The sequence below is a fragment of the Sinocyclocheilus anshuiensis genome, unplaced genomic scaffold, assembly GCF_001515605.1.
Source record: "Sinocyclocheilus anshuiensis isolate Anshui unplaced genomic scaffold, SAMN03320099.WGS_v1.1 scaffold1136, whole genome shotgun sequence".
Taxonomy (NCBI): domain Eukaryota; kingdom Metazoa; phylum Chordata; class Actinopteri; order Cypriniformes; family Cyprinidae; genus Sinocyclocheilus; species Sinocyclocheilus anshuiensis.
Window position 1 is genome coordinate 1,303,644 of NW_015548521.1, and position 25,000 is coordinate 1,328,643.

The following is a 25,000-nucleotide window of genomic DNA, read 5'->3' on the forward strand; positions in this document are numbered from 1 at the left end:
TGTCGCTTGCGAAAACACAATAACGGCGCCGTGGGAGTAAACTTACAGATTAAGGGGCAGTAATATTATAATGAGATCCCTTTGCCACGTCACCAAGGGAGCGAAATCAGACCCGCTCGTTTTCTCAGACGCTTGCAGAAAAAGGCTTCCCAAAACAAAGTTACTGGGTTAATCTTTTCACGTTTCCTTGGTTGGTAGATGCACCGGGGACCTGACTATAGCACTTAAAACCTGGAAAAGTCAGATTTTCATGATATGTCACCTTTAAACGTAGCATTTGCGTTCCTATTCAAGCAACAACATTACTCTATGAAACTGAATATGGCAGCCACCATAAATATATTTTAAGCATTTACTGAAAGCACTAAAAATGACTGAGGCAGCATGCAAATAAAGGAGTTTCACATCTTCTGACTACATTCAAGCACTGTTTGATTTGTTGTGAAAGAAAAGACCAAACTCTGACTCACAGTGGCATTAAGAACACCCTTGGTCAGGATAAAGCTATAATTGTGGGCGCCTTTCTGAATTTTACAGTCAAATTGAATGGATTTGCATTGGTGATTTCATTCTGTCAGAACACTGCGGGCTGACAGACAGCAGAGCGCTCTTACTCTGGGCCTCTGGGGTCACTTCTCATTTTGAGTTCTTTTGTGTTTCCTTTTTTTTCTTTTGCTTCAAACTGGCTTGATTGAAAATGACATAACCAATACCCTCCATCACAGAGACAAACACAAATTAAACCTGAAACATTTTTTTTTCCTTTAAACAAGACAGTTCTCGCACTGACGTTGAAATTCAAATTCAGTTCAATTTATTATCCATGATTATGCACCAAACCAAGAACTGAACTCATTTCTAAGCATTGCACAATCAAAACCAACTCATTATTACAGCATCTGTTTACTACATGCATGCATATCTCTTTTTAGTTACTACATACTTAAATTTTTGATGACATACACACTAAAGTTCAAAACTTTGATTTCAGTAAAAAAAATGTATTCTGCCAAGACTGACTGTCAAGTTTTTTAGATTGTTAAAAAAATCTATTTCAAATAAATGCTATTTGAACTTTCTATTCTATAGTTTTTAAATCCACAAAAATATGAAGCAGCTCAACTGTTTTCAACATTGATAATAATATGAATTTTTTCTTGAGCAGTAAATCAGCATATTATAATGATGTCTGTAGGATCATGTGACACTGTAATTCTATGCTTAATGATGCTGAACATTCAGCTTTACCATCACAGGAATAAATGCCATTTTAAAAAACATTCAAATAGAAACCAGTTATTTTAAATAGTAATAATATTTTACGGTATTACTGTTTTAATTTCAAATATTTAATCTGCCTATGAAAAAAATCCATAGTGGCCCACCACAGATATAACATTGTATATAAATAAAAAAACAAACCCATAGGGGCCAAGCTGGCCTTTACATCTCCAACATCAAAGCACCAGAGACCAGTGGCACCTCTGAGATGCTTTCAACAGTTTGACTGACAGTAGGGTTGTGACGGTGAGGAAATTTTCCCACCAGTTAATCGACGTGTGACAACACCGGTAATACCGGTATCACCGCGGGGGCGTTCCCTCTTTTCCTGTCTTTCCTTTGCTTTTAAATAGCTTGTAAAGCAGCGTGTGCATTTTACTTTCACTTTCAAATAGCAGCAATTCGGAGTAAAGCAATTGTTTGTTTTTAGTTCGTTTGAATTTTCCCTCTTTTCCTCGCTTTCCTTCGCTTTTAAGCTAAAAAGCATTTTACTTTCACTTTCGAATTAGCAGCAGTTAGGCGTCAATTGCTTGAATGCAACAACAAAATACAACGTCAAACTCACTTTAGCCTATATATAAAACATAGAACTTTTATTAACAAAACAAATAAAAATACAAAATCACCTTAGATAAACGGCAAAATCAACAGGCTTTTCAAAATCCCAAATATTGCCAGAGGCGCTTTTGCATTTAGTTTCGAAACTTGTCTGTCTCTCACCTCACTCTTCTTGTCAGTCAGCTGGACTCACTCTCCTCACTGGATAAATGAAATCTGATCTGTGATGCCAAAGGGCAAAAACCATGACGTACTGCTTTTTTAATCAAACACAAGAACGCAATACTGCAAATGCAGTGAAATAGTAGGCATAAAAGGCAGAGCGTTCAGAATGGGTGGAAAAGAGTGAGAGAAAGGAGGGTGGAGACAGCTCGGGTGGGTGCAGCTGAGGTGGTTAAATGTGTTCCACATGTTCGTAAAAAAAAAAGTCAGAGGCTTTTCCAGCCAGTGGGCAGATGAATGGTTGGAAAGGGGGATGGAGAAAAAGGAGTAGCCCTACTCACTCAGCTCCCTGCCATCTCTCCTGCTCCATTGCTGCCCTTTTCACCTCAGAGGTAACATCCATCGTCACACACACACACACACACACAAACACTGAGAGCTCCAGTTACCCCAGCCGGTCTGCACAGGCAGCCTCTGTGCTTTAGGGAAGATTTCCAGGCAGGCTATGATTACGAAAGCCAATAGAGGCACGGCAGAAAGACTGTATTTTTAGCTCTCGTGTGGGATCAGGAGCCTTTTGTGTATTTAATAACAGGGCACTCACCTGGTTTCATTTGAGTGAAGTGTCTACATTCTGAATGTAAAACCCTGCACCACATGAAATTAATTTATACTGATGAATGAATGGAAAGTTCTGGCCAAAAACAGACCTATCTGCTGGGGCAGATGAAGCAAACCAAAGCCCAGCAGGACAATTAAGTTCATCATAAGTCTCAGAAGCATGTACAGCAGAGATTCTCCATCTTTTAATGAGAGTGAACGCTACTACGAGGAAGCAAACAATCTGGGGAGTTACTTGCCTTAAGGTGGGCGTACACGGTGCGATTTTTGCTGTCGTACGAGCTCCCAGGCGATTTTTTTCTCTCGGGACCAAACGCACGGTCGCAGCTCGTACCGTGTGAGAAGAATTACGGGCCGATCCGAGACGTTACGAGCACCTCCCGTCCTCCCGATAATTTTCAAACATGTCAAAAAAATTCATTAATTTGCAGCATTGCTCCATTAGATGCTAGTGTTTTGTAAAAGTGTTACATGTCTCAATGGAAAACTTGAATCTGAGGTCAGTCGCTGCATTCTTAGCTCCAATATTTTTGTATAACGAAAAGCTCAAGTCTCCAATATCCACTCAGAATGCATTACAGACAGCATGCTGATCCATCTGCATTATCTGAACCTGGGATCATCAATACACAGACAGATAATGTTTCTGTGTATTATAGTTCATTGCTGATAGATTGTCTGAGGGCTGCATCAGATTCAGCAATCAATGAAAACAGGTCCAACAGTTTAGCCACGCATACAGAATCAACAGTTTGCAATTGCCAGCCTCATTAGAAAAACAATTCAACTAAACTAAATCAGAAAACAGTTATTGTAAAGTGCAATAATATTTCACAACTTTAGTGGTTTTGCTAAATTATTATCAAATAAATGCAGGCTTGGTGAGCATAAGATAATTCTTACCATTTCAAAAACATCCTCAAATTCAATGTACAGGAAAGCAAAAAGGCCCGTGCACATATTCAACTATCATTCATCTCTCAACTGAGAGCCAACAGCTGCAGGTGTCAAAATGTTACACTAGAAATGTATGGTTATGCATTGCTATAACTGATAATGGAGCATAATTGTATTTCTCAGAGGGTGCACAGACTAGTTTAAGCTAAAGCCAATCTTCCTATACCAAATTAACACCATCATTTGGATCGATCTTCATGAGCACCCCCTTTACTTAATGTCCACTAACCAGGGGAAACAGATTTGATCTCATTACTGTCATGTAGACTCTAGCTAAGAATACATGAGCTATGACGTCCAAAATTAGATTCCCACATCCATTCTAATGTGAGTCCCACATAGGGCGAGAGTGAGTCATTGCTGTCTCTATTGTTCTAAGCGAGTTTGCAGGGCTCTGAAAGGAACGGATATGATTAAATTTTTGAGTATTTTCAATAGCCATGCAAAACTGAACAGCTATCTCTGTAATTCCCATTTGCACTAACTTACACCTGAAGAGTGGTAGATATTTGCTTATTTAATTGAATGCAATTTTCCCCATTCGGTACACAGATAATGACACTGCATATGCAGATAACAGCAATGAAAACGTTTTACAAAAGAGTTTAACTTTCATCTTGTGTAGCTTCCTCTAGGGAGCGCAAAAGAAATTCAAATAATTTTAAATGAACGAGACTTAAAAGACTGCTGCCAAATCCACAAACTGCTCATGGTTATAATTAAAGTTTATGGCCTGTATTCACAGAGCTTTATGAACAGTTACAGATCTGAGGTCAAGCTTTCTCCATCTTTCTGTGCATATGAAGGGAACTTGCTTGCACCTAATTGTTGTAAGCAACCTTATGGTTACAGTAAAAAAAAAAAAAATTGGGATTATGAGAATTATTTCTGAATCCTCAGTCCCAGACTCCTCACTAGAAGATATTTTAAAGAATGTCAGCTGGGTCCATTAACTGTATGGACTGTATGGACAAACCTTCCTCATGCTCTTTCTGTTTTGCCCATCACTCCATCTGCACGCTGCCATTTATGGCATACGCTAATAAACACCGCTGTTCTGCTCTGTTTGAGTCATTATCAACAGAATTATGTGCAATTCATCAGCCAAATATTATTCTCTTCCTGACAGTTTGCTCAACGAAAGCAGTGTCTGTGTGTGTTATCAGACGGACACTTGAATTAATATATCAAATTCCTCCTCTCCTTCACATTTCTAAACTCTGCATCAGAACATTAAAACACTGAATTCACAAAAAGAGTTAGTATATTTTTGTGTGCACGTACTTAGAATACAAGTGCTTATCGTGAAATCTAACAGAACAGTATAAAAATATAACAGGCCCATTAACAAGAAAGCACAGCAGGGAACGAAGATAAATATATATGGAGATGAGCACTTCATCAACGGCCTTAAATTTAAACTGTGGCCCATTATGTCACCATAATGTTTAGAAATACTCCAGACCACAGGATATCTGCACACAGAGTGCTGTTAATCCAATCTGTCCCCCTTAAGGGAACAAGGGAAAGAGGTTAATAGACACAAATTAAAAGGGGACACTATCTGACAGTTCACACTGATATGTTTTCTTTTCACTGGTTGTGCAACTGCTACACAAACCATTAAAAAAAGTCTCAAAGGTGACGTTTTTCTTTATTTCAAGATAATAAATGTGCAAAGCATTATAAAGCTCAAATACTGAACATCATACTCAAAATGACAATCTTATTTCCAAAAAAATCTGTCAGCAATGAACGAAGACCTTAAAGGAACACTCCACTATTTTTGAAAATAGGCTAATTTTCCAACTCCCCTAGAGTTAAACAGTTGAGTTTTACCGTTTTCGAATCCATTCAGCCGATCTCGGGTCTGGCGGTAGCACTTTTAGCTTAGCTTAGCATAGATCATTGAATCTGATTAGACCGTTAGCATCTCGCTCAAAAATGACCAAAGAGTTTCTATATTTTTCCTATTTAAAACTTGAGTTCTATAGTTATATCGTGTACTAAGACCGACAGAAAATGAAAAGTTGCGATTTTCTAGGCCGATATGGCTAGGAACTATACTCTCATTCCGGTGTAATAATCAAGGAACTTTGCTGCCGTACCATGGGTGCAGCAGGCGCAATGATATTACGCAGCGCCTGAAAATAGTCCCAGCTAGGTAATTTCCAATAAGCCTATTTTCAGGCGCTGCGTAATATCATTGCGCATGCTGCACCCATGGTACGGCAGCAAAGTTCCTTGATTATTACACTGGAATGAGAGTACAGTTCCTTAGAATACTCTTAGGAAATCTTAGGAACACTTGAGCAGTTCACTCTCTACGAAAATGAGGGACTAAACTTGCTCCCTTTGCTTGCAAATTGTCAGAAATTAGTTGTCTAGCGAGCAGTCAGTGAACAAGTGTGCCTTAGGTACTGACATTAGCTTTGGTGCTGCACCTGAGTGCTGTTTTAAATACAGATGGCAGTGAGGTTTTGGATGTCAGAGGCTGGACACAGATACACCTTCTCAATGGCTACCAGAGGAAACTGAAAAACCAGTCTGTTTCCTATTATTTGCATAGGTAATTTAGCATGTAAAGGTCTACCTTAGAACAACCCCTATTTCCAAAACAGTATATTAATCCAGAATATCAACCAGCAATGGGTCGAGCTCTTAATCCACAGATCATCCATCTGCTCTGGGCTCATGCTCCCAAACCAGTACACAAATTTATTAAAGTCTTTATAAAAAAAGTTCAAAGCTTAAGTTCACCAGTTTTCAACTGGCTTTGTATTGTAACAATGTTGGTAGTATAAATAAATGAACAAAGTGTATTATTTTTCTGTTACCTGGACCAAGATATCCGCGAATATTTGTAAAACTTGTCATCCAATCTCCAGGGCTTTCATTAAAACTACAGATTTCAGCATTTTTATATACCTGCTCACAGATACAGTAGTCTGATCAAGCCCAGTGCATTATGGGTGCTGACATTTTTTTACTTGTTTTCTCTAGTTGTGTAGCACTGATTTAAATGTAAGTAAGTAATGTAAAACATAGAGACCACATGTGTAGGGGACTTCCCTAAATCCTGTAAGTGGGTATTTAGGACATGTCCACACGTACATGGGTATTTTTATAAACCGAGATTTTCCTTCTTCCGTTTTTAAAAAAATATACGTCCACATGAAACGTCTCCAGTTACTATCGTAACCTCGGTTCCCTGAGAGCGGGAACGAGACATCACGGAGACATTTCTCCATTATGGGAACTCCTTCCCTTCCAACCTTTCTGAAGTCCTATTAGCTCACGCCAGTCCAAATGACTGGCCAATTGTTATGACGCATGCAAATCGCATGCAAATACTGACAAGCTCAAGAGGCAGTATAAAATGCGGTGCATGCGTCAATTCCGTCAGAATCTGATACTGAACACCGCTTAGCTGGTCGAGCAGCGAACACGGCGACCTCCGTGATGTCTCGTTCCCGCTCTCAGGGAACCGAGGTTACGTAACCTCGCCACGGCTAATTGGCCTAGTAACCGGAGACGTTCCCTCTCGAGCTTTCACAAGACATCACGGAGACATTTCTCCGTTATGGGAACGATATTCAATCCAGCCATGAGAGAGGCTACGAGCAGCCTGTACAAGTCACATACCCAGCGAAGATAGAACACACACACATACACAGTTCCCATAACCAATAGTGATGCTTGTAGGCGGGCTCGCAGCTGATAGGTGGAGATAAGCCAATGAGCTTCTAAAACACAGGTATACTAAATTTGCATATCTGATCAGTAATAACGTAGGCTGCGCTGAGAACAGGGCAGACACAACAACAGTACTGGAAGGGCTGCACAGAGATTACTGTGCTAAAGCGGCATAACACATAACATGATAATGGTAGCACAAAGTGAATCAGACATGAATAATAGGAAGCTGCACTGAGTACAGTCTCTTTTGGGTACCACGAAATAGCGGCTGTAAAACCCACTATCCAGCTCGCTCGGCAGGACTCGCTCTATCGCTCCTTTTTCAAGCAGACTGCATACCTCTTGTCTCACAACCGGGGCATTTCGAGGCAATGTTAGAGACTGCACTACGCCATTGAAACGGGGTGGTCTGCGTCTGAATTGAAGGGTATACCCACGCTCTATCACACCGAGTAGCCAGCACGAGATTCCCAGAATAACTTCCCACGTGCTCAGGAACTGACATAGCGGCTGAGCGGCTTGGTCGTTGGATGCGCCGGCGAGTGCTGCGTGACTATAACCTGTGTGGGCGGCGGCTGCGCACTGCTCTGAGGCGGGGCGAGTGGCACCGCATTGCCTGAGTGAGGAGGAAAGAGCTCTTTTTGTGAGAATGTATGCATTTTTATTGAATGAACATTCAACACACAAACATTTGAACACATGAACTTGTGGCACTTGGGAGCCGGGCCACTCGCGCACTCTCCTCCTCTCTTCAGACCGTCAGGACGGCGGGCGAGAGTCACGTCGCGGGCTCCTCCGCTGGCCGTGGTGCTTCCTCTCGGGACCCCACGCCTTCCTCCGGACATCCGGCTCCTGGCGAGGAGCAGTAGCAGTCACCGCCGCAGTTGCTGGCCTGGGGTTATCCCTCCGTTGGGAAGAGCCAGGTGCCGACGAGGATCTGGATCTCACCGTCTGCTGCTGGAAAGTGCGCCTTGGCATCACTTGACTCATGGCTTTGCCGCACTTTTGAGCCTCCGCGAAGCATTCAATAATGGACTCCACGGTGTCACCAAAGAGGTGACGTTCAATAATGGACTCCAGGGAGTCACAGGAGTGTTCAGCAGCACTTTACGGTCAGCATCCTTGAGGTCAGCCAGGTTTAACCATAGGTGCCTCTGAAGGACGACCATAAAACCCATGGCCTTACCCACGGCCTGGGCCGCTCGCTTCGTCGCCATCAGTGCCAAGTCTGTCGCTGCGCGCAGATCCTTAATGGCCTCCGTGGTGAGGGCTCTGCCCTCCACCGCCTGCAGGAGCTTCCCCTGGAAAACCTGCAGCACCGCCATGGCATGCAGCGCGGAAGCCGCCTCGCCATTAGACGCATACGCTTTATTAACGAGGTGGGCGGTGGTCCTGCACGGCTTCGAGGAGAGGCTGATGTCCAAGCCTAGGGTCTTGGCTGCTGCAGGACACAGGTGTGCAGCGACGGTCTCCTCGATGGTGGGAGAGCACATGTACCCGTGGGCCTCCGCCCAATCCACGTGGGAAAAGATGGCCTGTGTGGCAGAGTGGACGCGCGCTGATTGGGGCGCAGACCACGGTTTAACCAGCTGCTCGTGTACGTCGGGGAAGAAGGGGACCGACGCCCTCGAGTCAGCTTTCCGGGTGGACCTGAAATACCAGGAGTCGAGCTTACTCCTGGCAGGCTCCTCTGGAGGACCCCAGGTAAACTCCAACTCCTGGACAGCCTTCAACAGAACCCTCATTGGCTCCTCCTTAGACATGAAATACTTCTGGTATGTCAACATATCCTGTGATCCATGCTAGAAAATCTACAATTGGCATTTTGCTAAACCTTTCATACTTATCATGCATGAGGTTTTATGACCTTGTATTAATTATGAGACTATAGAGTGCTGCAGCTGTGACGTCAAAACCTGGGAGACTAATTTGGATTTCCTTGAGATTTTCCTATGGGTTTTTATCATGGAATTTTTCAATTAATGAGTAAAATAAGGTCTCAGGTAAACAAAACTTGAGGGTACTTGGCCATTTGTGCATTAAAAACAAAAATAACATAACGGTTTCAAAATTCAAATTTCAGTATGGGTGTATGTTATTTACATTATAGAGAAAAACGTTGAAATATCATCAATTTATATTTACAGAGCAGACCTTGTTTTACTCATAAAGTGAAAAACACCTTTAGAGAAATCTCAAGGGGACCCATGGCTTCCAGCTTTTGACATCACAGCTGCAGCACTTAATATACAGCATTTGTATTTTTTTTTAATAAAAAAAATCATTTGTCATACTGCATAACTATTCAAAATGAACTAGCAAGAACAAAAAGGTGTTAAAAAAGGTACACAAAAAAAGGCTTAGAAGAAATTCTGATGTACTGACCTAATAATCCACGATTATAAAAAAAAAATCATGACAGCACAATCTGCAAGATGCTCTTTCTACAAAACACACCAAGAACAAACAGGTTTATGCCTGCAAGATGATGAAATAAAGACTGAAAGAGAATAGTTAAAGTCATCCAAAACACTGAGCCTAATGTTGATTCTTCAAAGAACTGCTGGAGTAAATCAAAGCCTGTCACAAGCTGCTCTATCACGCTCAGTGCTTGATGAATGCCTCCACCTTAAAGCAACTTCCTGGCCATCAATACACTTTACAAAGATCACTTTATGGTCACTTTATATGTTATAGCACAAGTATTTTAGGAAAACCGGCCGAACTCATTTCACATTTGAAATCTCATCAGAAAATACCAATATCACTTACCATTTGAAGACCCCTCAAAATTCACACTTAATGCACATCAACTGACTAAACGTTTAAATGAAGAAATCAGAAATATCTCAATGCGTTTAGTCAAACCGCAGGCCTTGTGGCCATTTAACTGTCATAAAAAACTTAGTCCAGTGAACATTTTACAATCTCTCCAAGCGATTCACGAAATAGCGCGTGAATAAAATCGCCGCAAACTTACGTGAAAACGAAGAATAAAGTAGTGGATCCCACCAGAAGAGTGGCGGCAGTGGACACCGGGATGTATCTGGTGGGTTTAAATCTTTTTCCAACGCTGTTGGGCATTCTGTAAATCCCACATTCCTCGTTTATTTGATCCCTATCGTTAGATGCACGCAAACACGAACACAAACCCTGCACCGTTCCGCGCCAGCCGGCTAAACGCGTATTCGCTCCGTCACATACACCGTTAAATCGTGATCCTTGAATACGAGATCGGGAATACGAGACTGAAAATCCCACCCAGCTCAATTCAGCCCACTGCTGCTGAGGTCACTGCAATGCTTGAAAGGTGGAGCCTTCGCTACGCAAATAGAGGAGGCGACACGCGCGCGCTGCAGAGGGGCCTTGGCTGGTCGCGTCTTGAGCTTTTTGCTATGATCACACATATGGGGTGTACTATATGCACTTTTTGCTGATTGCCATACACACACACACACGCGCGCGCTCACCTCTTCTTACTCAAAGGGAAATCATGAATGAAGCATAAGACACATCTGAAAACCTTGTTCAAAATCATATTAATCAAACATCAAAACACACCGCTCAGGTCGTTGAGGTTTGGAAGACTGAGTTTGGTGAACGGTGCCCAATAACTACACTTTCAATGTTTTGTGGGTTTGTGGTGTGATTTGGTATCGTGTGCCCTCTGGTGGCAGATTTGGAGAATTATTATTTCAGTCTTAATTAAATTATTTTATTGTAGTTAAATGATTGGTGTTGTGCTGCTGTGACTTTACGTGAGCAGGCTCACTATTGGCTGATTCAGAGGTCGAGGTCGGCCATTTTGTGTTGACATCATTGTAGTCCTTAGTTCACAACACTTAAGTGTCACCTCAGTCAACACTTAAGAATCAGTCTTATACTTTACTGAAAGTTGCTTTTAGCATCTTTATAAAAGTCTCCTACTCTTAGAAAAGTCCTACTTTTTACTAAGCATTTTTTGACACTTAAGTCAAAGCTTAAGAGCATTTCTGAGAAGTTTTATACATACGGGCCCTGATAAATTTTTTATTTTTTTTTTGCCGTTGCAAATGTACAGCGCTCAGCCTCTTTCGTGCTATTAAGAAATAACGGTAACACTTTACTTGAAGGGGTGTGCATAAGACTGACATGACACCTTCATAATCATGACATGACACATGTCATGAATATGAAGGAGGTTTTATGCATGTTTATGACAACTGTCATTAAGTGTCATTCGCTCAGTTATGTAATTTTTAATGCAAATATGACATTATTTGACCTAACCCTAACCTACCCGTACCCTTACCCCTAACCATAGCCCATAACAAAGACATCTCAAACAATGTCATCTTTGCATTAAAAATCACATAACTGAGTGAATGACACTTAATGACAGTTGTCATAAACATGCATAAAAAAACCTTCATATTCATGACGTGTCATGTCAGTCTTATGCATACCCCTTCAAGTAAAGTGTAACCGAAATAACTAAATTGGAAATTTTTGAGACAGAAAGAGAGTTAAGAGAGAGCACAAGACAGTTCTATATTGTAAGTTACAAATTGGTAAAATGGGGCGGAAAGCTGACTTCACTGAGAAGCAAAGATTCAAGTTAATTTCATACATCAGTTATTCAGCCTTAAATACAGTAGGTGTAAGTGCAATCTATATAGAATAACAAAACAAAACAAAAAAACAGACTTTCAGTCAAGCCAGGGACACCAGCATAAAACGTGATTTTCTTGGCAACACGTAAACTATATAGGGTTTATATATATTTTCCTTGTGTAATTTTTATTTTAAAAGACTTTTATTTTGAAATGTCGTCGTCAGCGCGAGAACACCGGATGTCCACGCAGATTGATGTGATGCCTTGAGCTGGAGCTGTTGAACATCTGTTGGAAGATTCGGTTAAGAGGTGACATTTTTTATCACTTGGGTTTTAATAAGCGTTATTTTTATTCTGTGTTGTTAAAATTAACAATGTCATTTGTTATTTAAACGCATGAAAGCTAACCTTTTTCGTAGTTTCCGCCTCGTCGTGGTTCTCCGACTCATTGTCAGTAACAGTCAACAAAACTGTGCTGTTTTTATTAATGCCTGCCTTTCGCTAAAATCATTTGCTGATAATGAAAACCGCTGTTGTTTATCGTGTTGTCTTTAATAAAGATGCTGAGCTCTCTGAAACGGGCAGCATTAGCCAGGTCGCTAATACTGTACGTTAGTCATCTTATGTGTAACGAGCCTAAAATCAAATAGAGAAAAACTCAGATTAAATGTAACTGTTGTGTAGACAATCTCTACCGTGACAAAATATGTTCTTGGTGTTGTCAACCTTCTCACTGCGTGTGGATCTCTGACACGTTAGCCTGTCAGTGAGGCCCTCAATAGACAGTCAATCAAAATAGCAACAACTCAAAAATACCTACTAGTAAACATAAACCAGAACTAATAACATCTCTTAAACCGTTTTACCCGCAGTGCAGACAGATAAAGTGATTAAACATGTCATATCAGGAGGTATTTCCAGTGGCCATATTCCTCAGTCTGTACTGTCTGTTCCTACCTGGGCAGGTGAAATGGCGTGTGCAAAAGTGCCTTTAGATGAACTGCATGTGACTGAGCCCTTTGGACCACAAGGCAAAGAACGCACCCTACCAGCACTGGTGAGTGAAGATTTTACCTTAAGGCTTTTTCCTGCATAATTAACTAGAGTTGACCTGAACCATCACTATAGTCCAGTACTTCTGAGCTGTGTGAATGATGATGCCACCTCCCATCAGCACCCTGACCGCACAGAAGAGAGGTGTTTCTTAAGCTATAAACCCCCACCTGAGGATGGCACGCCTGCGCTGGTGGAGGAGTTTCTGGAGAATGCTCAGTTCATCTCAGAGGATCTGGAGTGGCTGCTGGCTTTACCTCATGACAAATTCTGGTGTCAGGTTTGACTCTCTAAAATACAAAAGTTGTTCATGGAGATTTGAGTAAAGTTATACATCTCTTGAAAAATAAAAAAAAAGTCTGTTAGTAATGAAGATACAGTATGGCAAAATAATAATATTGCTGTTTTTGGACCCTTACATTATATAATACAGTATGCGGCCAAGCAGATGTCATATTGTTTCTTTTTTTATTCTTTCTCCATATAAGGTGGTATTTGATGAGTCATTACAGAGGTGTTTGGACTCTTATTTGAGACACGCTCCGCGTGGTTTGGACGCATCTGGTCTCTCGTCTAGTCCAGCTGTGGCCGACATGCAGAGGAACATTCATCGCTCTGTATTCATGGTCTTCCTCAGGATGGCTACGCACAAAGAGTCGAAGGTAAACAAACTCCTGAACTAATTCTTTTTTTTTATATATATATACATAAAATATATTGTGTAACAATATTATTTGTTTAAGATTTATAATCATTGTACAGTGTGGTTTTGGACAGGCTATAAGTCATACAGTAGATACACTTCTGTTCAAAAGTTTGGGGTCAGTAAGATGTTTTAATGTTTTTGAGTCTTCTATACTCACCAAGACTTGAAATATATAAATATATTTTAAAATGTCACTTATTCCTCTGATGGCAAAGCTTAATTTTCAGCAGCCATTACTCTAGTCTTCAGTATCACATGATCTTTCAGGAATCGAATCTGAAATGCTGATTTAGTGCTCAAGTAACATTTACTATTAGCAGTGTTGAAAACAGTTGTGCTGGTTAATATTTTTGGGATTTTTTTTAATGAATAAAAGGTTAAAAACAGGCTTTATTTAAAATAGAACCTTCTGTGACATAATAAAAAATCTTTATTGTTACTTTTGATCAATTTAATGCATCCTTGCTGAATAAAAGCATTAATTATTTCCAAAAAGAAAAATATTACTCATCCCAAACTTTTGATCAATAGTGTAATTGTATGCTGGTGGTTTTGTATTAAATAACATTACAGTTTTAAATTAATATCATTGCAATATATTTGTTATTCAGTGGGGTTCAAAACTGTTTTTTTTTCCTCAGGAGAACTTCATAACCCCTGCAGTGTTTGCAGAGATCCTTTACAACAACTACCTATTTGACATTCCCAAAATTCTGGATCTGTGTGTGCTGTTTGGGAAAGGAAATTCCCAACTGCTACATAAAATGATCGGTACACCAAATCGAATAGTATCATAGTATATGTATATAATAAAAAAAAAAAAACATAAATATCTTAAGAACCCACCTGATTTTTTTTTATCACTCACAATGGTTTCCATATTTAAAACTAAAATTGCATACTTTTCTCTTTTTTTTTTTTTCCAGAGAACATTTTTACTCAACAGCCCAGTTATTATGGCGACCTAAATGAGACCATACCTTCAATCAGCCAGGTAGTTCATGTGACCATGAGACATTTCTAAATGCTTTGATTCATCGAATTCAGCTGAACTTCCTAAAATCTCTGTGTACACATTCCAGGTGTTTGATACGATATTACAGATGTGTGGTATTCAGTCAGAGGACACAGGAACTGGTCAACCCCTCAAACTCAATGCAAACAAATGCCAAACTGCCATGACCATGCCAGAGGAGGTGACCAAAACGAAACTTTCTTAAACTTTTTAACAAATACAGAGACACATACTGACTTTAACTTTAATTCACACAGTGTCCTAAAAGAAGGAAATACAATGATTATATTTATATATGGATTATGTCTCACAGGAGCTTGCAGACTTAGTGTTGTACATGTGTGATACTTGCACTACTATCCACTCTTTCCTGGACATCTTCCCTGAAGCTTGTTCTACCTTCAAACAACACAACTTTCTTAACAGGTCACAAAAACATCCACACCATCCAAACTATAATTCACACAGTGTCCTCAATGGCAGAATTTCATAGCTGTTATATTACTGATACAAAAATAATGAATGAAGCATCTTTCAATGTAGACTATCGTCATTCTATGAGATGGCAGTTCCAGACCTGGAGAAAGCTGTGAAGAAGAGAAATTTCAATGAAAGGTTAGAATGGCTGACGTGTTCTCTTAGAAACATACTCGCTCGCTTTCGTGAATTTATACAGATTGGTTACACTAGATGCAATCTGTCTCAGTTTACAGGAGGACATGTGGAGACGAGTATCCCATTCAAGAAAGAAAATGGTAGAGATTGCTCACCTGCTGCTCCAACACACGTGTTTACAGCCCATACTGGAGGGGTGAGATGCTTTAAAACCACATTAGATAAGCAAAGATAGGAATGAATACCAGATATCCTTGATCCTATGTTTCATTCATTTTCACAGCACTGAAAGCATGGCATCCTGCATAGATGATCTTCTGCAGAACTTCACAGCTTTCCTTCAAGAGAAAAGGTAAATTATGCCGAAATTTCTCAGCAAGGTCATGGTTGTGTATGTAATCTATCACAGCCAATGTTTCTCTCTTTATCTCTCAGATTCCTGTCAGATTATGATGAACAGTTCTCTATAGCAGATGACATCAGTCTCCTTCAGCAGGCCTTCCCTCATTTGTATCCTTTACTGTAGTCCAGTGGAACACTGTGTGCTGATTTCCAATGGAATTAAAGGGGAAGCATTCTGCCATCGTCCAGGCTTCTACTAGAGAAGATGACCTCAATGATTCCAGAAATAAGCTGTCCTAATTTCTAATTGTTTTCCTACACGCTTCATAATTAATGGTGCACTGATACCAATACTGGTGCTCATTTCCTGTAATACCAATATCCGATACCATGTATGCACAGCATTCATTTAATTAATGTTGCCATGCCAGTGGGGTTATTGCAGCATTAGCAATGTTTATGCTGTCAATCCACTGTCAATTTAAGCTGTAGTGCAAGTAGAGTACCACAAAGTTCATTCTGCCTGACTTGCCTTCAAAATCTCAAAATCTTGCCTTGTCACAGAGAATCAGAATAATACCTGTTTTCTAAAACTTTTAAGCTCCTTTCTATGATTTTCTGCTATTCTCCTTGATCTGTCCACTCAGAGACGACACCAGGACGTCTTACCTTTTGCAGGGTGTAGAGTCTGCTTGGGAGTGCGTGGGGAAAAAGAGAAGCTTCCCCTCATCAGCCAATCACAGCGCAGGAGCCACAAGCAAGACTGGCAGAGATTTAGCAGCTTCCCAGAAGGAAGGAGCAGGAGTGTTGGGAGACAGAGAAGAGTTGAGAGGAGCGGAAGCTATGACTGATGTTCCTTGTAAGGGTGACAACGTGAGTTCATTAGCTGCTAATATATCTACAACAGTATGTTGCCTGGTAAAATAAAGTTTTTTTTTTACCCTCTTTTTCGGGTCCTGTAGGGGGCAGTGTGCACAGTGAGTGCTGGAGAACTGGAGTCTCTGCTGTCCCAAATCCGAGACCTGCTTCCGGACTTGGGAGAGGGATTCATATTGGCATGTTTGGAGGAGTATGGCTACAATTCTGAACTTGTCATTAACAACGTCCTGGAAGATAAACTGTCTCCTTCTATTGACAAACTGGACAGGGCAATGGCCAGGTAAAGTCCAACTGAAATGTCTAGGATTTATGGTTCAATTCAGGTCCACTTCATTGTTGCATACTGGCCCTGTAATGTTTCCCTGTAGGCCCGCAAAGAAAGAGCTTCCCTCAGTTTTGAGCACCAGATCAAACGTGTTTGACGATGACGAGTTTGACGTGTTCAACCGTGACCAACTGGACAGGAGTCGCATTTGGAAAGGCCGGAGGTGAGTTCTGTGATCCCAAGTTAGAATTCAGTATCAACTTTTCCCAAAAAGCATTACCCTATCCTGCCCTGCAGTACATTACTCTAAATTTAGTCTGATTATTTAAATGAGCTGCTGAATATTTAATGCCTCCACTTGGTCAAGAGAAAATAGTCTTTGACAAGTACAGCGTAAACTGACATCAGAACCGCGTGAAAGTGGGCTTATGAAATATTCAGCTGAGGCTGTGAAAGATGGTTTGTGTCAACTAGAAATGAATATCTCTGCATTTTTCAGACAGGGGGAGAGTGTGCGTGCCACGCTCGATGACAAGCAGCACATAGAAGAGCAGAGAGCGAGATATCAAGCCTACCAGACAGTGGTGGATGAGATTCCCATAGAAAATGACCCCTCCAGAGACCGTGATGATGCTTTTGGCACATATGATTATGATGACGAATATGACGACACGTATGATGTCAACCAAATAGGAGCCAATGATCTGGATGAAGAGGATGAACTATTGAACCGCAGGTATGAGCTGTGACTGATGTACATAAACTTGCATCTCTCTCTAATGTGGCTGATCAAAATGGGTTTTCAAAGACCATTTTTGAGATGAGCAATGCATTGCAAATAGTGGATTTATATTAGTACAGTACAATCCAAATTAAACCAAAATCGCAATATGGCTTATCGGCTTGATATTTTAATGTTTGAAGATGAAGAATACAGTCATAAATATTTGTATTTTTATAGTCATGATAACTCTGATTATTACTGCAGTCAAATACATTTAAGTGTTTTTCCTTTAGGCCGTTTACTACCCCACAAGTTCTCAGAACAGGCAAAAAGGCTCAGGAGGATGACGCAGGCGAGGATGAGGAGGAAGAGGACAAGGTTTGAATAAACCACTTTCTTTTTTATTTTAAATTAATTTTGGTCCCTTATGCTAGACTTTGTTTTTTGTTATAGATCACATTTCAGTATCTGCTTTCTTTCTTTTTTTCCCCTGTAAATAGAAATTAGACTGATTTGAAATAAGTTACAGTTTCAGGTTCTCACATTATGCACATTTCCGTTTATTTACGATGGTCTTGTCTTGGGTTATTTTGATCAGAATGAGGCTGTGAAGAAGGATCACTTCGTCCAGGACCCAGCAGTCCTCAGAGAGAGAGCTGAGGCCAGGAGAGCTGCTATGCAAAGCAGGAAAGGGTACGTTTGAGAACACCATGACTGGATATAGCTACACCGCACACGAGCACTGGTTATCATGTAATTAATCTAAAACATGGATCAGTCAGTCATTAATTGATTTTACTTGTCTGTTCCTGATAGCTACAGACCACCACCAGCAAGTCATGTGGTAGGTGGGCCAAAGGGACGGGGCCAGACGCAGGAGACCGTTTTGGACCGTCGCAAAAAAGAAGCGAATAAGAGCAGAGGAGCCCATCACAATCGCAGAATGATGGCTGACAGGAAGAGGAACAAGGGCATGATCCCTTCCTAAGACTTTTACTTGAAAAACAGCACATTGCAGAGTTCTTAGAGAGCTAAAAGCAAAAACAGTACCTGAGGTTAAATACAGCTCCTCATTTACAGAAGATCAATACGCATCGAGATGACACTCTGGTCTATTACATAGACCTGTCATTCTTTCAGAATAAAAATGAGTTCTCAGTGAGTTTATTTTCTGAAGTATGAATCAACAGGCTGAGTTGGAGTTTGAAGTGCTTAGTAAAACACACAGGGATATCTGTCTATAAGGGAACAAGATAATCATCTGTTTTTTTAAACGTTCTTTTTGCTAGTGATAGTCAACATAATGTATAACAAGAAAACAGTTTTGTAAGGCAAAGGAGGCATGTCTTTTGCCCTGTAACACATGAGTTTATTGAACAGTTAGTTATTGCACTGTTAAAGAACATTCAATAAATAAATAAAGGAACATCAGGTTTGAGAATGTAGCATCTAAAATAAATTTGAGAATGAACTTAACTAAAGATGTGGTAAGTTACACTATCAAAGCAAAAATGCAGCTCATAAGATTCTGTTCCAGTTCTTTAAAGGTTTAAAAAGCGATTAGGACTTGACCTCAAGAGCAGTCTTTTGAGAAACCTCCCCATTTGAGGTTGTAGAGTCTGATTTCAACAAATGACTCGATTTTGTGCCAAAGGCTGTGAGCATTCATCATTCTAGCAGAGAGAGACGTCATTTTTCCTCATATAGACTTTGAAAAGGCAATGTTCTCTTGCCATGTAGAGTAACATATTTCTACTTACTAGGATAAATTCAAAGCACTTTGTAATAGAAAGCATATTTAAGAAAGCTTTTGAATTAAAACAAGCCTTTAGAAGATAAAACAAGAATAAATACTGTTCTTAAGAACGTGTTTCTATATCGTTCCTCTTTGTGTGAGTGTTTAATGTGATTTGACGTAATGGTTGTCTACCTGTCTGGCAGGTGCCCTCCTGAGATAGCGTGGAGTCAAGACGGCTCATGTATCATGACTGAAGCGTGAGAAATGAGGGGAAATTTGGCATCGAGATTTCATTTAATGAGATGCTCTGATTGGCTGTCTTGAGATTCCATATTCCTAGATCCTATCATTAAGTACATTTACATGCGCAGTTGCAATGAAGCTACAGCAGGTTTAGCTACAGCATAGACCAGCTGCAGTCTTCATCTATCTGTTCAAGTATTTATGACACAATGTGTAATTGAAAATGAAAGGCTGAGCTACAATTGCTTTATCATTTTAAGATTTTTTTTTTCCGTGTTCTTGAAAGAAGTATTGGAAAGTAGTATTACGAAATTAAAAAAATAACTATTTTCTATTTTAGTATATTTAAAAATGTATTTTTTCATGTGATGGCAAAGCTGCATTTTTAGTAGCCGTTACTCCAGTCTTCAATGTTGCATGGTACTTTAGAAATCAACTTTCAAAACAGTTGTGCTACTTAAAAGTAAATAAACTATGATACATTTTTTGAGAATTCATTTATGAATAGAAAGTTTTCGATCAATATACTGCATCTCTGCTGAATAAAAGTATTAATTTCTTATTAAACTGACCCCAAACTTTTGAACGGTAGCATAGGTTCATTAGTCCAACTATGCAAAAACCTGACTTAGAATGAAGCATTTACATGACATTTCAAAACTAAACTTAAGAGAAACTGAACTTCTAAAATGCATGTAAATGTACTTACAGTCCCTGTAAGTAATAATAAAAGTCGCTCTGTGTAGCAAGAAGGCACAGGGCATCCTTGCAACTCTTTGTATGGAATACTGATACTTGCATGTATCTTTCACTTTACTGTGTAACGGACCTGATTAACATACCTCTTTTTCCACCAAATTGGTGCTAGTTCTGGAGCTGGAGGTTTAGCTGACCAAGCCAAACAATGGCGCAACTTACAATGATATTACTGTGTCATGTGGGGCTCTGTACCACACAACCTTTCCACAAACAAACATAATGATACTGTTTCTGCTTAAAGGTCCAGAAACATTTTATATGTTCTCAAAAGATCACAACCAACTCCAGTCAAGAACGCCATCTTATTTGGTGAAAAAGAGTAGAAAATTGCCAGGTTAGGCACCAGCCCTGGTCTCGTATCAGAGGAAAAGGTTGAGATACTATTTCTTATTTTGTTTCTCAAAGGAATTTATCCAAGCTTTATGCCAACCCTTGTTTAAACAAAAATTTGAGACTTGAGGGTGTATGATTCTTCCTTAATTTAAAGAGATCTGAAATATTACTTTTGTTTTTTGCGGTAGGTATGACTTCACAATCCATGTATCTGTAAATTGTTGAGCCGGTTCAAGAAATGTAGAACTGATCCCATGTACAAGTACCTACCTTCAAGAAACTTCTCAAGTGGTTTGACCAAAGATCAGGAACTACTAGTCCTGACTCCTGTGGTCTCTTGAAAAACAACTCAGGGTTTATAGTCTTTGGAGAGGTCAAATGGAGATATTCTGACCTTACAGTATGGTGGAGGGGTTTAGTTGCCATCAAAAGTCTGAATCAGAAGAGTCAATCCAATTCATACAAATCCTTCCTGGTCCAGCTCAGTAAAAATTACCTGGGAGAAACAGAACAAGAGCAGGAAGAGTTCAGTTCAACTTATGGTGATGCTGGCCGACTATTGAATGACAGTGTGCATGGAGCAAAAGTACAAATGGTTAACAAATGACAATATCTCTGTCTTTCTCACCAAGCACGCTACGTTTGCAGAGAGGACAGGTCTGCTGAAGGAGTATCCAGGGATCCACACAATCTCTGTGGAATTCATGGAGGCACGGTAACACCCTCAAACACTAAAACACACGCAAAAAGAGCAGTGATTAAACCGTCTCTCTTTATGGAAGAATAATATGTCTACCGAGCAAAAGCATAGGAATGTGCAGAGGATCTGTCACCTGGTTGTTGTTGTATTGCTCCAGACAAACTGCACAATTGTCCATCTCCACCGGTTGAGTTTGTGTTGGGTCACATCTCACTTTGGGTTGCCGGTATATCCTCGTCTTCAGTGCTGATAATCTCTTTAAAATGTCTTGCTTTAGGTCTGACTGTAAGACAAAGAGTTTATTTCTAATTTTATTTATATTATGAACTATGTACAGTGTATAGACTGCCACTCCAAAGTTTGGGCTCAGTAAGAGCATGCCTTATATGCTCACCAAGACTGCATTTATTTGATCAAAAATGCAGTAAAAACAGTAATAGTCTCAAATATTATTACAATTTAAAATAACTGTTTTAATATTTTTTTAAAGTGTCGATTCAATGTGATGGCAAAGCTGAATTTTTAGCATCATTACTCCAGTTTTCAGTGCCACATGATCCTTCAGAAATCATGCTAATATGCTGATTTGGTGCCCCGAAAAACACTTATTATTATTATTATTAGTATGAAAACAGTTGTGCTGCTGTGATATTTTTGTGGAAACAGAGGTTAAATTCTTTCAGGATTCCTTGATGAACAGAAAATTCCATTCTAGATTTTTTTTGGTAACATTATTAATGTCAATTTTGATCAATTTAGTGCATTCTTACTGAACAAAACTTCTAAAAAAATCTTACTGACTCAAAACTTTTGTTTATTGACAGGATTTCCTTCCAGTCTCCACTTGCTTCTTTCTTCACAATTAGTGACATGGGTGTCATGAACTTTTGAAAAGGTTTCTAACTTTTTAACACAAAAACAGTGTTCACCTCTAAATCATCATTAAACTGGTTGCCCTGGTACTGCCAGCGTGCATGAACTATGACCCCTGTGGAGAGGACCAGGGCCACCAGAACGACAGTGTTCCAGAGCTGCTGGAGATATTTCTGGACAGATGGACAAAAAGGAAATTAAAAAGAAGAGAAATTCTCCTTGCTGACTAATACAACTGCATTTTAATTTTTACAAATGACATGGAGCATTAAGGGATAGTTACCCAGAAATGAAAATTCTGTCATCATATGCCCTTCCAAACCCATAAACCATGACAGCTTTTTCATTTTTGCGTGAACTATCCCTTTTAGAAACAAGATGATTACATGACAGTGTTGACATATTTTGAGCTGTAACCCTGGATAATAAGAGATGTCTTCATAACACTCATACCTGGACCTGAGAGTTGGTCTCCCCGGTGCAGATGACCCCTTGCCATTCCCCGTACAACCCTCCTCTTGAACGGCCACAGCTGGACCACAGGGTCAAGGTGGCCCCCTTTGACACAACATTTAAAAATATCACACTCCTACACTAATGAACCACGGCATGCGTGAAACTAGGATACATAGGAGTAAAATCTTACCAGACTATCCTGTAGAAAAGACTTGTAAGTGATTTTTGCTGTTGCGTGAAGGCCCCTAATTGAATAAAAGTCAAAATAAGACACATTCCTAAATTCAGTATATCATTTACTCAAAAGAAATCGATAATTTAATGACTGAGGATTACCTGAGGAGTGCTCCAATGAGCTTAGTGACGTTTTCTGATGTCTGAATGATAATGATTGGCTTTGAGAGGACCTGAGAGAGATCCATCTACAGAGGAAGAACAGTTTTTTTCTTAATACTACTTATACATATCTAAAAACCATTATGAGATCAGCTGAAGGTTTATGGATCGGAGCAGCAAAGCTCTCACCTCTCGGCCAGTATTCTGGTTTAAAGCCAGGATGATCAAAGCAGATGCACCCAAAACAAGAGCACGCTTCATCTATGGAGGAAAGATCTGTCAGTTTGATCAGTACTACCTAGTCACCATGCTTAAGTCATTATTTTGAATACCTTATTGACCACAGAGGCAGCAAACGACTCCTGGTTGCTGTTACTGGAAACTGTGCCTTCCTTTATCTGGACAGGTACCACTCCAATCCAGGGGTTCGGATCCTTTCCATCACTGCTTTCACTGCTGGTTTTAATAGCTTTGTCTTTTATCTGCAGAGAGAAAAATTAAGCATGACACTGATGCTTAAGACACAATATGTCCCACAAATTTGCATAAAATCAATGTTTAATAAAAAATGATCACAAGAATGTTCTTTGGTTTCATTTCATTTGCTCTCAAAATAGTTTATACACTGTTATATAATTTTCCCTTATTTTCTCAAATTATTCATAGAAGTAAATTTGTAATATTTAATTTAATATTAATACAGAAAAATTATATGAGATTTACTATTTTTTGCTGCTTGACATTTTAAAAGTCTGTATTATTTCATGTTTTAGGGCTATAATGGCAAAATATTGGTTAGTGTCATATATGATCTGTAGGTTTAAGTTTATGATTTATTATATTGAATGTACCAAACAGCACAAGAGAAAGGAATAAATGCAAATATACTTTGTAGTTTTATATAATTAAAACAGCTATGCTTCTATTTTGTAGGGATGCACCGATATGAACATTTTGGCCGATACTGATAACCGATCATTTTTTTATTTGAAAGCCGATAAACGATATGTTGGCTGATAAATCTATATCCAAATTTTTATATACTTTTTGAGAGCCTGATTATAAAAAAGGTCTCATCATTAAAAGCCACATCCCAAACACTTCAACATAAGCAGCCTAGTTTGAACCGTGTACGTTGTTAAAATAATGTTACTCTCCTATTACCAAATTTAGTCATAAAAAGTATTACAAATAAATAAAATAATACATAAATAATGCAAACAAGTCATCTCATGTCAAGTGTCTCTGAAGGAAATAATGCATTATTTATCGGCTTTAAGATATCGGCCAAATTTTCTTATCGGGCCGATACCGATAACAGAAAAAATGAGCATTTATCGGCCGAAACCGATATGGTGGCCGATATATCGTGCATCCCTACTATTTTGTCAATTAATTTATACATGATGTAAGTTAGTTCTATATTGTCCGAATTTACATAATTATTTATAATATTTGACAGTGCTGGCACAGCGACATACAAGAAAAGTGTTAACAATTAAAATATAGTAAATAATGCATGTTTTATTTGCAAGAAACAGACATCCAGAATAGTGAAACTAACTTGCTATGTCAAGTATCTGTCTGCATGCATTTATCACTTACTAATATGAGGTCTCCATTGAGGTCATGTTTCTTTTTGCTGTGGTTTTCCATGGGCTCGTTCTCCAGACTCCCCTGGAGCACCTCACTCTGCAAAACATGCTGATGGTCATCCAGAAACACCTCTACAAAAGCCACCTGTTCGCTGGACACCAGCGGGCAAAGCCACAGCCAGCACAGCACAGAAAGACAAGCTAACGCGCCCATGACTCCCGGTCAGTCGATGGTATAAATCATACTAAGTCATGAAAGTTTGAGCCATACTGTCAGAACTGCCTCTGTTCTGTCACCTCCTGCTGATGTAAACAAACGGAGTGGAGTGGAGCTCTTCTTCTGCGGCTCGCTTTTCCCTGCCGGCACTTGTGAAAGTGAAACTAGCTAGAATGGAAACTGCTGTTACAAATGGTGGTAAACTCATGTAAGCACGTAAGGGGGCGCTGTGTGGTCCAATCATTCTTTACGACACACCAAGCTCCGCCCACTTCGTGT

At 39.7% G+C, this 25,000-nt stretch overlaps 2 protein-coding genes and 1 pseudogene across 3 annotated transcripts; 1 reads left to right on the top strand and 2 right to left on the bottom strand.

Moving 5' to 3' along the window:
• LOC107656820 (probable palmitoyltransferase ZDHHC8) overlaps positions 1-10,877 on the bottom strand; it is a 73,132-nt pseudogene extending 62,255 nt beyond the window's left edge.
• A 1,202-nt stretch (positions 10,878-12,079) lies between these two features.
• On the top strand, positions 12,080-19,758 carry LOC107656822 (activating signal cointegrator 1 complex subunit 2). Of its 2 annotated transcripts, none has more exons than XM_016444777.1 (19): positions 12,080-12,181; positions 12,818-12,929; positions 13,047-13,205; positions 13,414-13,587; positions 14,273-14,402; positions 14,558-14,625; positions 14,714-14,827; positions 14,960-15,072; positions 15,190-15,261; positions 15,353-15,457; positions 15,545-15,613; positions 15,697-15,771; positions 16,251-16,476; positions 16,566-16,762; positions 16,851-16,970; positions 17,247-17,483; positions 17,765-17,849; positions 18,070-18,164; positions 18,288-19,758. In XM_016444777.1, the coding sequence occupies exons 2-19, from the start codon at positions 12,843-12,845 to the stop codon at positions 18,457-18,459; spliced, it is 2,298 nt and encodes a 765-aa protein (XP_016300263.1). In that variant the 5' UTR covers positions 12,080-12,181; positions 12,818-12,842; the 3' UTR covers positions 18,460-19,758. The 2 variants fall into 2 exon arrangements, with proteins under 2 accessions (XP_016300263.1, XP_016300262.1); XM_016444776.1 differs by having other exon boundaries at positions 12,838-12,929.
• A 377-nt stretch (positions 19,759-20,135) lies between these two features.
• Positions 20,136-24,806, bottom strand: LOC107656805 (RING finger protein 215-like). The gene is made up of 10 exons (XM_016444752.1): positions 24,515-24,806; positions 23,242-23,391; positions 23,099-23,170; positions 22,910-22,995; positions 22,764-22,818; positions 22,571-22,675; positions 22,174-22,290; positions 21,378-21,527; positions 21,173-21,275; positions 20,136-21,040 (listed from the first exon to the last, which is right to left on the bottom strand). The coding sequence occupies exons 1-10, from the start codon at positions 24,716-24,718 to the stop codon at positions 21,027-21,029; spliced, it is 1,056 nt and encodes a 351-aa protein (XP_016300238.1). The 5' UTR covers positions 24,719-24,806; the 3' UTR covers positions 20,136-21,026.
• Positions 24,807-25,000: the final 194 nt, after the last annotated feature.

What these genes read in the sequence shown, in the direction of transcription:
- LOC107656822 (XM_016444777.1), top strand. Translation starts at nt 12,843, where the DNA reads ATGGCGTGTGCAAAAGTGCCTTTAGATGAACTGCATGTGACTGAGCCC. An exon ending in AACGCACCCTACCAGCACTG is followed by an intron (nt 12,930 to 13,046) that starts GTGAGTGAAGAT and finishes ACCTCCCATCAG; the next exon opens with CACCCTGACCGCACAGAAGA. An exon ending in TTCCTTGTAAGGGTGACAAC is followed by an intron (nt 16,477 to 16,565) that starts GTGAGTTCATTA and finishes CGGGTCCTGTAG; the next exon opens with GGGGCAGTGTGCACAGTGAG.
- LOC107656805 (XM_016444752.1), bottom strand. Translation starts at nt 24,718, where the DNA reads ATGGGCGCGTTAGCTTGTCTTTCTGTGCTGTGCTGGCTGTGGCTTTGC. An exon ending in TCAATGGAGACCTCATATTA is followed by an intron (nt 23,392 to 24,514) that starts GTAAGTGATAAA and finishes TTCTCTCTGCAG; the next exon opens with ATAAAAGACAAAGCTATTAA. An exon ending in CTCATTGGAGCACTCCTCAG is followed by an intron (nt 22,819 to 22,909) that starts GTAATCCTCAGT and finishes TTATTCAATTAG; the next exon opens with GGGCCTTCACGCAACAGCAA.